At 41.9% G+C, this 14971-nt stretch overlaps 3 protein-coding genes across 3 annotated transcripts; all 3 read right to left on the reverse strand.

Moving 5' to 3' along the window:
• Positions 1 to 997: 997 nt before the first annotated feature.
• On the reverse strand, positions 998 to 1369 carry BDB00DRAFT_823467 (uncharacterized protein; the record flags this gene model as incomplete). The annotated part of the gene is made up of 2 exons (XM_053123545.1): positions 998 to 1029; positions 1224 to 1369. The coding sequence occupies 2 exons, from the start codon at positions 1367 to 1369 to the stop codon at positions 1020 to 1022; spliced, it is 156 nt and encodes a 51-aa protein (XP_052979577.1). The 3' UTR covers positions 998 to 1019.
• A 323-nt stretch (positions 1370 to 1692) lies between these two features.
• On the reverse strand, positions 1693 to 2286 carry BDB00DRAFT_872417 (uncharacterized protein; the record flags this gene model as incomplete). Its single annotated transcript, XM_053126951.1, has 3 exons — positions 1693 to 1859; positions 2007 to 2169; positions 2215 to 2286. 3 exons carry the CDS (start codon positions 2284 to 2286, stop codon positions 1693 to 1695), a joined length of 402 nt encoding a protein of 133 aa, XP_052979578.1.
• Positions 2287 to 8384: 6098 nt separating this feature from the next.
• Positions 8385 to 10649, reverse strand: BDB00DRAFT_957112 (general substrate transporter; the record flags this gene model as incomplete). The annotated part of the gene is made up of 5 exons (XM_053129665.1): positions 8385 to 9010; positions 9094 to 9466; positions 9558 to 10184; positions 10296 to 10437; positions 10557 to 10649. The coding sequence occupies 5 exons, from the start codon at positions 10647 to 10649 to the stop codon at positions 8581 to 8583; spliced, it is 1665 nt and encodes a 554-aa protein (XP_052979579.1). The 3' UTR covers positions 8385 to 8580.
• Between the last annotated feature and the right edge of the window lie 4322 nt (positions 10650 to 14971).

Below are 14971 nucleotides of genomic sequence, written 5' to 3' on the forward strand. Positions count from 1 at the left end.
TGCATGGGAGATAGTCTAGAGCTCTGTCAATCGATTGAAACTATACTTAACGTCGCCGTTTTCTCCCAAAAAAATTATCAATGCATAGCGTTGGTAACGCTGTTGTAATGCGCTTGCCATTTGATGCCCTCATCTACAGAATTATTGATACGCGTATACTAGTAATACTCATAGATAGATTGAATATGGAATGTACCATCACCTGCTTATAATCACACTAAGTTATCCCGAATACCTTTTATCTCCAATAGCAATCACCGGCGCCAAAGTTGCCAAGTTTGTATAGGCGAGTTGTTACGTGCTAATGATGAGTCAAAATTTGATGTGTTTTAACTTTTATTTATTAATTTTGAAGTGGAAGCCAATTGGGTTCAATCCCTTCCCTTGTCTTGCCATGATCGCTGACGGTACTTCTTTATCAAACTACGCCGATAACTGCATCCAGCAAGCCGGTTTTCAAAAGACATTCAGAAATGTGGCGAGGTCCGTACAAATTTTCTGTGAGCGTCGAAGTCTCGAAATTACATGGAGCTATACTACTGAGATTCTTCATGTAATTTAGTGAAGCTACTTTGGATTTTTAATTTGCTCGATGCTAACTCGATATCAATACTCTGGAGAAAGTATCAAAAGTAGGGAATGATGATAAGGAAAACCCGATTGGATCAATAAGTTTACAGTAGTTTCATCCGAAGATGACAGTAGTGTGGATATACTCGGTCGATTTCCAGGTCTTTCACAAGCACGGTGCAACGGCGTTGGGTCGTAAGTTAGTGCAGGCACTCGAAGCAGCTGCAAAGACGGAGGAATACACGGCAATTATGTTGGAGTGTCACGCTTTGGAAAAAAAACCATCGATTATATGAATCACTAAGCTATGTATAACAAGCTCCCACGTATTATACGCGCGTTAAAAGTCCTCATCAGCAACTATGGAAGAGGGGACTATAACAGATGCAATCCGTGATATTGTGCATCTTGCGTTAATTTCTGGTTCGAAATTGTATCTACCTTTTTTACTAAACAGAACTTATGACTGCAATTTTCATTGATCGGCGAGAAGCATCACAAGAATATATATATATATATATATTCATGTAAACCGGTGAATTATTTGAAAATAAAATAAAAGAATGGCCTTGCTTCTACATAACAGAAATATTGTTACAAAATGAAAAAACCATTGCATAAAAAAACTTTGTCTATCATATTTAAAATCTGACTCGTGTATTGCGATGAACAGGTTACTGATGATGCTGTTGCTGCATTGTTGGCGAGGTATCATTATTATTGTTGTTTCCTTTGGTATGTTAGTAGCAACAGGGTTATCGTCACTGGACATGACAGAATAATTCGAAAGACCAAGCATCTTCTTGAATAGGTGGTATACGTAAGGCTGAATTTGACGCTATCACGAGGATCAGACATGCTGCTACGGAATGGGTGGGTCGATGCTGTTGAAGCTGAGTGCGCTGCTGTACTATCGCCAGCGCTTGCTAATGCGTCGTCCCATAACATTCACCCTTTGTTAATATTGCTGTTATCGTCAGAATCTGTTTGAATGTGTTGAGGTCTCTGCTGCTTAGACTCGTCAGTGGTATTGGAAGTAGAACTATCGTTATTGTCACTGCTTGCATCGGTCGTTGCTGTGATGCCAGATGCACGTGCGCCCGTAGCCGATCCTTGCTGCCATCATGCTGCAATTCCCTTCAAGAGCCAGCTTCCTCGCTTGCCACCGTCACCGCCGCCGCCGTTGCCTCCAAAAGCATCCATCTCAGGTGATTGGCGTGATTGATCATGGATAGTAGGTGCAAGTGCTGGAACATAGGCACCACCACCAGCTGGTACCGTATTGTCTTCTGGCGGAGCACTGACATGGAAGATGGGTGCATGGAGATTGTTAAAGGTGGATTCGCGGATGACAGTAGTAGGAGGTCATTCGACTGATGGGATTGCTGCAGAAGCTTGGCGTAGTTGTGTAGCGTAGTTGTATGTAATTGCTGTACTGAGAGGATTGATAGCGGATGCTTGAGACAACCAGCTAGCATGTGGATTGGGTCGATATGGATCATATTGCTCCTGTTGTCCTGCCTGAACTCTATTGTTGTCATGTTTATCCGCAATGGCATGCGTCGGAGAAGAGGGTCCAATAGCCAGGTTGCCATAGTACTGTTAATCTTCAAATGTTGCGGGATCCACAGGCTGTTCCTCCACCTTGGGTTGCCGATTTTTAATGTCGTTGTATGTAGCGACAGCCAGTCCGCCAGCTCCAGCAGCACCGGCCATACCTGTAGCTGTTGATGAAGATGGCAGTGGCGGTCATTGTAGCGATCACTCAGACATGCCTGATTGAGAACCACCACGCAAATAATCCTGCTGGCTCTCCATACTGCATAAACGTGACAACGAGCGACCCACAGCTGTACCTGTCATGAGCGATACCAAAATACTGTGCTTTAAAGTCTATGATTACTGTGAATGGCGTTGCGTATCACACGCCCACAGCTTCGAGGTCGCCCTCTGCTGCCGTCTTCTGTTCGATTCTGTTCAAACTCGCGCGCTCGGATACTGACTTGACGCGATCGTAGTTTTTGACGAGGGCACACACAAGAATAATCGCACTTGTAGCTGGGCCAGCAGTAACATCAGCAATCCGTTCACCTCATAAGTTGGCTGCTGTTGTACAAATGCTTCTCAGCATCTTCACACTCGCCGGTTCCTTATTAGTTTTTGATTTCAAGGATATCCAATTCTACCGGATATTGATTATAGGATCTTTTACTCAATAAATTGACGACCGCAGGCTGCTGCATCCGTTGAGGTATCATTAGGAGTAACGAGCGCTCTATGCACGTAAACTGTACAATCCATACAAGCATAATGCTGCTGTGGTGCTTCAGCTTAACACACAGTTTGTCCAATGGTAAAATGAATTCTTTTTATATCGCCGGTTCTTTGTTCCATTAAAGCGCACAGACCCGTCGCCGACAATTGTTGGATCAGAGCGGAGCACGGCAAGCGGAGCCGCATAGTGAAACAAACATATACGCACCATAAGAAAAAGACACTAGCATGACAGTCGTCAGACTACAACGATAATTATCATCAAGGCACTTCTTCACATTGCTGCAGTTCACTGGCTCCTTAGGGCAGTAGTGACAACAAAATTTCTAAACTCCGTCTTTTTGTTTATCGGGCTCATAAAAAAAAAAGAATCGACTGCGCGTTTTGCCCTTTATTCTTTTCTTTAGTCTTCATAATCATCTTTGTACATTTGCAGTGTTTCTTTCATTATCACTTTTTACCTTTCTTTTTTTTTATCTAGGACGAGGGGCCCTGTGGGTGTACTTAGTTGAAGGGAGCTAGTCGTGCACGACTGGCTCTTATTCAACTTTGTGCATTTGCAATGTGGGTGTATAAAGATGCAGGGAGCTAGTCGTGCACGACTGGCTCTTATTCATCTTTGTGCATTTGCAGTGTTTCTTTCATTATCACTTTTTACCTTTCTTTTTTTTTTTATCCAGGACGAATGTCCCTGTGGGTGTACTTAGTTGAAGGGAGCTAGTCGTGCACGACTGGCTCTTATTCATCTTTGTACATTTGCAGTGTTTCTTTCATTATCACTTTTTACCTTTCTTTTTTTTTTATCTCGGACGAGGGGCCCTGTGGGTGTACATAGTTGAAGGGAGCTAGTCGTGCACGACTGGCTCTTGCTCATCTTTTGTACAGTTGCAAAGTTCTAAGTTTCATCTTGGTTTTTTATCTTCCTCAAAAACTGAAAGCGAGAGTGTGTGCAAAGAGGTACGTATATGTTCGCCGCTGACAGACCTTTGTGCTATTTCTTTTAATTGTAGGAACTGTGGAGGAGTAGGTTCTGTCGGGAACTGAGGCTTGCGGACAAGAAAGGGAGGAGTAGGTTCTGCCGGGAACTGAGGCTTGCGGGGAACAAGGGAGGGCAACCTCCCTTGAGGAACGAAGGATTCATAAAAGTCGGTGGACTTGTCAAGCAACATTAAATAAACTTGGTTTCTTATTGTTTTTTTTAAATAATGTAATTGTAACTATTGGGCAGATCGAGTGACGATTGTAATAAAACGCGATCTTTATTTTATATCTTCCTACTGCCATTGCGCTTGGTACTTGTTGGTGCTTTCTCTGGAGCAGTTATGTAGTTGCAAATGAGCCTTTTTGTGCTTGAGTCGTCGAGAAAACCATAGCCTGTGCATTCGCATGTGTGCTCTCAAAAACAATACAGCTGGTTTACCTTCACGACTATACAACAATGATTGCAAATTGCTGGTGGCAAAATAAAAAACCGTATCGCAAAGCAAACAGACCATCTTTATATTCACATATACACGAACCAGATCGCCAACGCAACAAATGTTCAACTTTGACACGCGATATAGGGATAAACAAATGATGTTCGCCTTGAATTCTTTCCAGTATAAAAGACCCAGTATATAAGCTCATTAGAATAGTTACATCATCCAACTTGTTGGGTCTTGCCACCAATCTCTCATGCAACTGTCTTTCGACGTTACTACTGTACTCGCACTTTATCCCATAGGCCAGTGTATCAATAATAACACGAGCAGAACTAGCAGTATAAAATGACAGACATTAGAAAGTATGGAATACAAATTTTCCGTTCGTTATCGAGCGCCTCGTCAAGAAACAGGTTTCCAGTATTTTGATTCATGTCGTGTAATGCTACTACTATCTCCAACAACTGAGCTATAGATTGCGCAGTGTGCTATTCATTCGAATTAGAGAAACGAACCCAAAGTAAGCTATCGCCTCTCACTTTCATAAATATCGCGTAAATATCGCGGCAAGGTTAAAAGGAGTATCGATGGTATGCTTCCGCCGTTTTATATCATTAAATAGCATGCTATGATGAGATTCCAGCTTAATCTCGATCATTATTGCATACTTCAGGACTAATAAAGAGAATGGCATATCAACGTGAGCTTTGTGTTGAATCAATGCTATACAGCAGTTGGAGTTGGGTTCTTCATTGAGAAATTATCCAACAAACAAAAGTACATACTGCAGCTACATATCTAAGATAGAGGCAAAGCTACTTTAAATTGCTCTATCATTATGTGTAGCGTTCAATCGATGTTTCCTGGTCCTTGAAGAATAATGACATGACGATAAGTCTCATGACCAAAATATCATTATAGCGAGCATTATGTACAAGAATAATATGATGCGGCTCGAAGTCATTATATAGAAAGATCAATGTACTAGCCAGAACTAAGGAACTGCTAGATATCACAACGAGGCATCTTCGTTTTGAGGGAAAGCAATCGGGGAAGCGGCTGAAAATATCCCGTCCTAGGCAAAAGGTAAAACGGAAATTGGTGTAGTGCTTTTAAATGCTTGCATTCATGCCAAACATCTGTATACTTTACTTGGGCCACCAACAGCGATTTCAGAATATCATGAGGCCACTGGTGATAAAGTGCCAGATTTTTTTTAACCATCTAACAGATGACTCCCAGACTGATTCGTTGGCTTATATGTACAGCGAATGCAATTGTGTGTGGATAAAACTTTTCCAGAAAAAGCGGGACTAATTACTAATCTATTGATATACTCGGTATTTTTATTTTTCTGTAAGAATTTCTGCAAGAGTTCTAGCAAGGAACACGTCGTCATGAGAGCTGAGCTGGATTTACCCCATACAGAACACCACGATGTGGAGTAAAAAAAAAGCTGGGGTACGTAATGACAGAAACGAGCTTGCAACCACCCCCCCTATGGTCGCTTGCTTTAACAGTCGTAAGTAAATGCTGATGACATGAGTCGATCTATATGAATTAGCGCGTTCAACATGTTTAAAGGCAACAATGCAGTAAAAACATGGGTACACCCCTATTCCCACGATTTCGAAAATTTACGTTATTACTGTCTTCACTGCGCCATGTATTCTCTTATCGCACATGTTGTTTATACATATTTAAACATTGTGATCCTACCGCCTGCAATAGCAGCAGTTACAGTAGCAGTGTAAACCCAATGTATTTGTCACTAATTCATGTGCTAAGCCCCACTCACCTCTCACCAAGTTCAATCGGTCTGTAGCGATGAGAAAGTTATGTGGATAAAGTTTCAAACAGGCTCGCATTGCATAGCAGTCGATAGAAGAGACATGTGTTGCCTCTATATTTGCAAATGTGTGGCCAATATATCTCCTTTTCGTTCCAACATGTTACTAGTTCTACGGAGCTTTATATACTCCTAGAATGTATTCTTGGTTGGAGTGATACTGTACTAGCTGCGGCATCTTGCTGTCATCATCAGTCTGATCTGTGTATTTATTTTGTCACTAGACCAAATTTACTCCTCGCATGCGTGCTACAATGAGAGCTTCATCTTTGGTAACTTTTTTTTTCCTATTACAATAAAACAAGTGAAAATGGCATACTAATAATCCATGCTATTCTCCGTGGTGCCCAATTTTACCCACGGGTAAACTGTATTGCGTGCCGTTAATGAGAGAACGGGCTGCCGGTATTAGGGATTTGCATTAGAAATCACTAGGTCGGGTGTTGGTTGGGGGGGGAAACAGTACCCTGATCTGGTCCCTGGTTCAGATCTCCCCAAATTTGAATTTAAAATTACCTATTACAAGTCTAAAGAACAATTATAAACTTTGATTTTCTACGTTTTCTTCACATGTGTCAAATGTTGTAAAGCGACGTTAGTGACATCTACTCATGCTCTCTTTCTGTAGCAAGATGAGCCACCTCTCTAAACTCTAATTTTCTCTTCCGTTTTCCTTCACCCTCCCCCCCGGAAACTTTTCTTTTCTCCCCCCAACAACGTATCGTCGTCCCGCCATTTTGAATTCCAGTCAAACGACGCTATGACTTTTTTATGCCATTTCGGAGCTTGGCCAAATATGTACAACGCTTCCTGGTCGACGTTTTTTTGTGGCACCAGCCGACAATACAACCACAAAATTACCCATACTTAGCGATATTCCTAAATTAACAAAAACAGTAAACGCTGCAACATATAATATCGATGAGTGACCTTGTTTACCAGTTGTGAATTTATATAATATTGCTTCGTCCCAGTACGCAACACAAGCGCAATAATCAAAAGCTAAACAAAAAGAATAAGATTCGTCATACATAACGGATCGAACCATTCTATTATAACATATCTATCGCCCCCCAAAAAGTTTTATTATTTGAGGGTGGGCTCCGCTATAACCCCGCGAGTTATGCGCCCGTCTAAAAACCATTGCAATCCGAATTGGAGGGATTTACACGTGTGTGTCTCTGCGGTATGCGCCTAGAAAGAATGGAAGAAAAGAGTGTAACAAAATCTGGCACTATTCGGTCCTGTCCCCGCGCGCGTAAGGATGAGACATCACAAGAAAAGATGTCAAAAATGTTGAATGTTAGCAGTATAAAGATATCATGGAATGTATACGCGTCCTTGTGATGATCCTTTATTGAAGAATTACAAAAGGACTTGGGTGAAAGCTCTTGCTTCTCGCGCCGCTATTATGCCTAGGATAGCATTGGGTGAATAGGGAAAAACATTCAACAGATCCATGGCATTGAGCTTTGCGATAGACTACCAAGAAATGACCATGGGAGAATTGCTAACATTCTCCGAAAGCTCAACATTGAAGCACTCTTAGGTTGAAGCGCTGGTGGATTCGAGGTGCTGTAATTGCTTTAGTGCGGCCCCGTATCGCATATATGGAGAATCTTACAAACCAAAAATTGTCTTTTGTATAAATAACATGGCTCTCAAAAAGGTCAACAAGTTGATCAGTCAGAGTTATTTGGAAACATGTAGGCGAATAAGAAAGGTTATCTTTTGTCGAAAGGGACAACAAAAAGAATAATTGTACTGATCTAGTAGCGGCTTTCGCGAAAAGAAAATCTGTAAGTGGAATTCGTGCAGAGTCAGCAAGCAAGCCAAGTTCAGAGGAATTGTCATTGACATCAACGAAAAAAACTAAAGAGTTATATTGTGTCTGCCTAGATATGTGATGCTTTAATCGACATACTGAACGCTTTGCGACCATCTGGAAAGCAACAAACCTACGGCCAAGTTCCTATATATATGTGACTCTTTCGTTTAACAATGAGAATGGACACCGTATTCATCAGCACTTAATCCACCACCAAATGCACCCCCACAAAACATGTGAGAATCTAATGCTAGCTTTGAATTGCTTGGCCGCTAACTAAAACTTGGGGTACGTAGGATGGGTACACCAAGAGAGTTTTCAAACACACAGGCACTAACATACAAGTGATCTCGGGCCAAACCGCGCTTTTAAAAATATACTGATGTTGAATATGTATCATATTGTATTTTGATAGAAATTACACTGGTGTTGGATATGTATAATATTGTATTTGATAAAAAATTACAAGGGCACAGCCCCAAGATATAAGCGGATTAACAATAAAAAAAGACTATAAGTGAGATAAACGTAAAAGGGAGAAAGGGTAATTGCAGAGGAGAGGAGAAATGAACAAGAGTGATTATGGCAGTGTGTGGAGAGAGAAGAAATTAGAGATAGAACTATATAACTGTTTTCTACTTGTAGTTGGGACCATCGGCCTTCTCGTCATAGTCTTGCTTGACTTGACCAGCGGCAGAGCTAGGATCGGGTTGCTCTTTGGCACCGTCCTGGGGAACAGAGACATTGCTTGGAATGCGGCGCGATGCAGGGCGGCTAGCAACGCTAGGGACGCGGGAGCCACGCTCGACATCACCGCGCTTTTCATCATACTGAGAAGAAGCACCGATCGAAGGAGCAATGGAGCGAGCATCGGCCTTGAAGTCTTCGGTGGCAAATAGAACCTCGATTTCTTCCAAGGACTTGCCGTTGGTCTCGGGGTACCACAAGTAGATAGGGATCAGGAAAATGACGTTGAGGATACCAAACAACAAGAAAGTCCAGTACTTTGCATATTCGAAAAGAACAGGGGCAATCATAGCAACAACAAAGTTACCAAGCCAATTTCTAGATAAAATAGGATGATGGAAGTTAGCTTCAAAGTAACTTGCGCGGAACAGAGAACGAGAAAAGAAATTCAATCAACGTACGCGCCAGTACTCATACTGTTGCCCTTGGCACGCAAGGCAGTGGGGAAAATTTCAGAGGGATAGAGCCATGCAAGACCCAACCAAGCAGCACCAAAGATGGCATTGTACAAGATGACAAAGACAATGACGGCGGGGGAAGCACGGGTGTCACCACGTTCGACACAGTACTGAGCAGCACCAACAATGATAAGGGTGACGGCCTGACCGATCAAACCGGCATACATGAGGAAACGACGACCATAACGATCGACAGTGTAGATAGGAGTCAAAGCACCAAGGAAGTAAAAGATGGAATCAACACCGGCCATCAACATGGCCATAGCGTGATTCATACCGGCTTGCAAGAAAATATCCGTGAGATAGTACGAGATGACTATTGTTGATGCATGGAGAAGATGATGATTAATTCACATTTGTTTGAAGTCATGCATATGCAAGACATGTGCAAAAAACAGTAAACTTACCGTTGATACCACCAAACTGTTGCATGAATTGACCACCCATACCGAGGAATACACGGTAGCGGTTGTTCATTCTACCCTTGCTGAAGAGTTCCTTGTAAGATCTGATACCTTCACGGCGTTCAAGCTCGATACCGTCGCGGATTTCCTCCCACAAGGAGACACAGCGAGGATGGGTGGTATCCTCATCGGTCCAGAGGCGAGCCAAGACAAGCTTACATTCGTCCTCATGACCGTGGCTCTGCAACCAACGTGGGGATTCGGGCAAGAAGTAAGTACCGACACCGAGGATGATACCAAAGACCATCTGGAAAGCCAACGGGAATCTCCATGGGAATTCACCATGGACAAAGTAAAGACCAAATTCGAGCCAGTAGGCAATACCGACACCGAAAGCAAGCAAAGATGCTTCGAAAGCGACGTGAGCACCACGGTTCTTGGGTGGCGAAAGTTCGGCTTGGTATACAGGGATGGTAGCAGTGTTCAGACCGTTGCCGACACCAGTGAAAATACGAGCGAAAATCATCATGCCAACATTGACAGAGGCAGTTTGAATAACAGCACCAACGCAGAGAATAAAGCAACCAAGACGGATCGTTTTACGACGACCAAGCCAATCACCGACCTTACCTGTAGTAAACAAACAAGCAAAGCGTTGTGTGTGTAAGTTAGCTTGTCTATAAAAAGCTTGAAGCGAGAAAGAGAGAGAAGGGGACTTTTTCTTTCTTTGAAAAGACTTACCAGTCGACAAGGCACCAGCCATACAACCAATTTCGTATAGGGCGACAATAGCTCCCATCAAGGCAGAATTGTAGTCTTCCTCAGTCTCCATACCCATGTAGTATTTAAAGTTATCGTTTGCTACGACACCGGACATGACGCCCTGATGATGATGATGATGATGGTATCAAACGTGTCGGTTTGGTTAACATCCATTATTTTTGCAAGAGAAATCAACCCTAGCAAAGAGATATAAAGGAGACCATTGATTGTATGCCATACCTGATCGTAACCGAAGAGCAAGAAACCAACACCAGCCATTGCGGTGGATGCTCTGAACAGAGCATTACCTTTGAGCTTCAATAAGTTTACCATGACGGCGAGATCAAAGTTCCCCACAATTGTCTCCACTAAGTCCGTGCTTTTATACTCTTGTTCAGTGAATTTGATCTAAACGTTTTGCCGACAGCGGAGAGAAGATCTGTATTCCTCTAAAACCGGTCTGTGAAACGAATGCTGATGTCAATCGCACACCTTTAAGGAAAGGAGCGGGATTCGCTGGTAACTGCTGGTACGATTGGCTGAATTTCGGGGAAAATTGGTCGTTTTAGGCGAAAATAATTACTCTATGGATCGTCGACCTTGATGTTCGACTTTTGATGCTAGATTGATTTTTTAAAAAATATTATGAAACCAAAAAGATCCGCAAGGGAAGGAAAAAAAAAGAGGATAAAGAACAGCTGCAAAAAAAAAAAAATAGAGGATGGAGCAAGGGCGCCCGAGTCCAAAGGTAACCCTGTTCCGGCGGTTAGTAGTATTATACAGCATCCAGCGCGGCTGTAGTATATCGGTACTGTACTGCTTCTAAAATGTGCAGCGTACAGTACCGCCGTATTATACTGGGATTTTATTTTTGGTTTGCTTTGAATCTCGGCTGGGGCGCTTGCTCTCTCTGTTTCTCTCTTCCCTCCCCCCACATGCGGCGGATGTAGGTTCCCCTGATTAGCCTGGTTTGGATGCTTTTATTTTACGACACTTGTCCTCATGATTTTCCGCTTGTTAGGTTTCACTGTTTTGATACAGAAAATTTAAAGTTTTTTGGTACTTTTCTGTCCAACCAACGGGATCAAAAAGAGCAAAAACATGTTTTCTGCGTTTTTTTTAACGTGTGAAGATATGTGATGATGGAACAAGTAAACCCTTCCCCCAATATGTTGTATGCAAACATATGCAAGAATCCTTATCGATTGTGTATATGTCGTCAATCACCTGGGGCGCACATATGCAGTCACTGCATGTATTGTGCACGCGTGCTGTGTATATATGTGCATTGGGATGATGTAAAAGTAATTTTTTTGCCCTGATTTAAACAGGTTCGTTGGACCAATATGGCGAATAAAGATGATAAAAAGGAAAAGTTTTTTTTTCTCCCGCAACATTCCATTGGGTTAATAAAGAAATTCCGTTTTTTCTAAAGACCACGAATAGTTGGTCAGTTGAGCACCTAGTGGCCTGTACTTGTCTAGTAAAGGCTGGGTTAGATCAGAGTCCACTCTTGATGCTCACCGGGCCATTGACATGCGAAGACAGATATCTGGTGTAAAGAGGAAGAGACAAACAAGAGCAAGAAGGAGTAGCGTGTTTATTATTGTGAGCAGCTGCTTTCAAGTGCTTGCATTTGGTAACACACAACGGCTTAACCGTTAGCCTTTCAGCTGATAGTCCAAGTATTATCACCAACTTTTTTCCCTGTTATCGCCCCGCAAATTGTGAACAAGAGAGTTATACACAAGAAACCCGGTTTGTACATTTTGCATCGCCGCATGTCCTTGGTATTTTAGACAACGTCATTGTTATGGTACCTAAAACCTTTTTTTGTTTTTAACTTCCTAAATGTACAAGTGGTAGTAGGAAGTGAGTGGTACACAACGCAAAGAACTGTCGGTTTCTGTAAGACCGAACTACTCAACTTTTTTAAGCGGATCTTGTCACAAAACGCAAGGGCACCGTTTCACTTGTTTTGGGAAATTCACAGAAACAGATCGGTTGAAAGGACGATCAAAAGTGCATAGGAGCCCTGACAGTTCAGATGACAAATAAGCAAACAAGAGAATCCTGTAAAGGTTACTACGCTGTGGCTAAAGTGGGGCATGTTGTGTGGATGTATTTTTTACAGTCTTCTGCTACTTGCACTTTTGTAAAACGTTATTATTACTTTCTGGAGGTTTTTTTTTTTTTTTTACACGGATCAGCTCTCAAACCATTTGTAGTATATTACTTTACACTAGACTAAAAGCGGGCAGAAACTGACCTTTTCCCGCCAAAACGTCGATCCAGGGTTGCCATATTAGACATAAACCCTGGAGTATTTTAGGGCTTGTTTGTCCGACTCAGCAGAAAACACAGAGCAAGCATCTTGTAAGGGCTGAGAAGAAAAAAAAAACAAATAGGCAAGAGCGGAATTTAACCGAGACACATTATTGGTTTGTCATTGTAGAAGGGTTTCCTTTGCTATATTGCTAACCTTGTTTTCTTCTGGGATTCTGCTGAAGGTCAGACACACTTGACAAAGCTCTCGGTTCGTTGCGAGGAGCGATCTAATTCGGATTGGAAGTCGCAGAATTTTTCTGGAATTTCTCGCTGCTGCTGCTGCTGCTGTCGTTGTTGTCATGGGCGGTTTTGGCCAACTACGAGTGAGGTGCAACATAGTTTTGGCACGCAAAGCTAAACTAGACTCTGGCTTGATTCGTTGGTTGTTTTTTATGTGCTGCGCTCCAAACTGTTTCTCTTCATCTTATATAATCTTTTATAAAAAAAACGAGCAGAGACTAGTAAATGGTCTTGTGCCATGACGTCTGATGGATGTACTACACTCACACAACAAGGTTGATATCTAGTAAGCAAAAAGTACTGCAGAACTCAGCCTACAAATGACGTAGTTGACACAGAATGTCCATTAAGCCACTAAGAGTTTGTTTGTTGATAATGCATCTTCCCAATCTGAGAGCAAGTATAAACGAACGACATAATGTTCTGCAGTGGCAATGTGGTCAAACAATAATAAAGCTGCTTGTCGCGACTCAGCCGTTGCACCTCCGATTGGCATAACACATATTGTATGTAGGTTAGGAACTTTTTTTGCGCATGTTAACATCGCATGTGTAAATCGGACCCGGTCGGTACGGACTCGAAAAAAGAGCTATAAAGTGGGTTGTATGACAGCTATTTCCAAAGAAGGTCGCGAAGAGAACTACTTTGTAGGAAACTATCATGTTTGCATCATGTGCAGTTTTATATCAAGTTACTGCAGCTCCATCCTCTCGCTCCATGTATTACATAGTGCTATTTATCTTCAAAAAATATTCACTCTTCTACTGTATCAAGTAGGAGAAGGTAACCTATTTTAGTATATCGTCGCGTACAAACGAACTATTATAATAGGGCTGGCACAATCATCCGAACTGTAGAGCTCTTCGGATCGTAAAACTCATAACGCAATAATGACAGCGTTTAAGGTAATATTATTTTTGATTATAGAAAAAATAAGAAAAGGGCATTGTACATGTACTACGGCTGATCTGGAGCGGATGGTGACAGAGACGACGAATTCTATTCTGTTTACCGACAAATAATACAGAGTGGAAATATATACCGAACGCATTCTCATTTTTGGGCCTTTGTCAAGCTGATTTTTGCGCAACAATCTCTTTTGGCTCACATTCATATTTCAAAAAAAATATGACAGCTAATATGACAGTAGTTGATGAGTGCTAGGAACAGCTACAATGTTTCAGTTCCTTTTTAAGATCGTTTGTTGCCGAGGCTACTCTATACGGTTGTTATGGTACCGTCTTATGTTGCAATGCCTGTAATGTGGTTGTCATAGTTACTAATTAGCTGCCATGACTAGGCGCTACAGAGCAAAAAAAAAGATCAATATGTTAAACCAAGGTAAGTAACTATTTACCCTACCAAAACCATCTTTATATATGCTATATACCACTGTAATACTATGAATTTGAGCATCCGCTCATACCTCGATCCGACCAGGTTGTCATATCGGACTGTATGTACCTGAGACCCTTGGATTACACTTCTTTGGTCTCCGACTCAGAAAAAGTGCTTTTTGGTTTTTGGTAGAAAAACTTGTGTAATGCTGGGAAGGAGGAAAAACGGAATTACATAAAAAATGTAAGTTTTTTTTATAGAGTTGAAGGTATAGACAGTTATTAAAAATGACGTCCAAGACATTGTTTGTTGTCAAAAATAAAGAACATATAGAACCCTTGGAAATTATTCAACAACCACAGCCAGGATGCCCTTAACGGTATTTTGTAAATACACCGATATGGATACCAAGCTACTTTGGTTCGATTGGGGTAGTCCCCATTGCTGGCTTGTTACATGTGCATGTAGCTAGTTTTTCAAGTTGAGTCGGATGAATGTGATATTTCTAAGAAAAAACACTTGTCTAACAGTTATCGCATCCCTCAGAAAAGCATAAAGGGGAGGGAGGGAAAAGGGTTATCCAAAAAGGGGACCAATTGTTTATGCTTATATAAACACCTGGTTGTTTCTCTTGCCAAGATTACATCAAGACAAGAATAAGTGGTACAGGGCAAAGCAGGCCGGATCATGTGGTACACACACATTCATCATCACCATTCAACACGCTCAACTCAGTCTGACGGAAATGG

This window comes from Zychaea mexicana, assembly GCF_025766255.1.
Source record: "Zychaea mexicana strain RSA 1403 chromosome Unknown BDB00scaffold_37, whole genome shotgun sequence".
NCBI classification, from domain to species: Eukaryota; Fungi; Mucoromycota; class Mucoromycetes; order Mucorales; family Lichtheimiaceae; genus Zychaea; species Zychaea mexicana.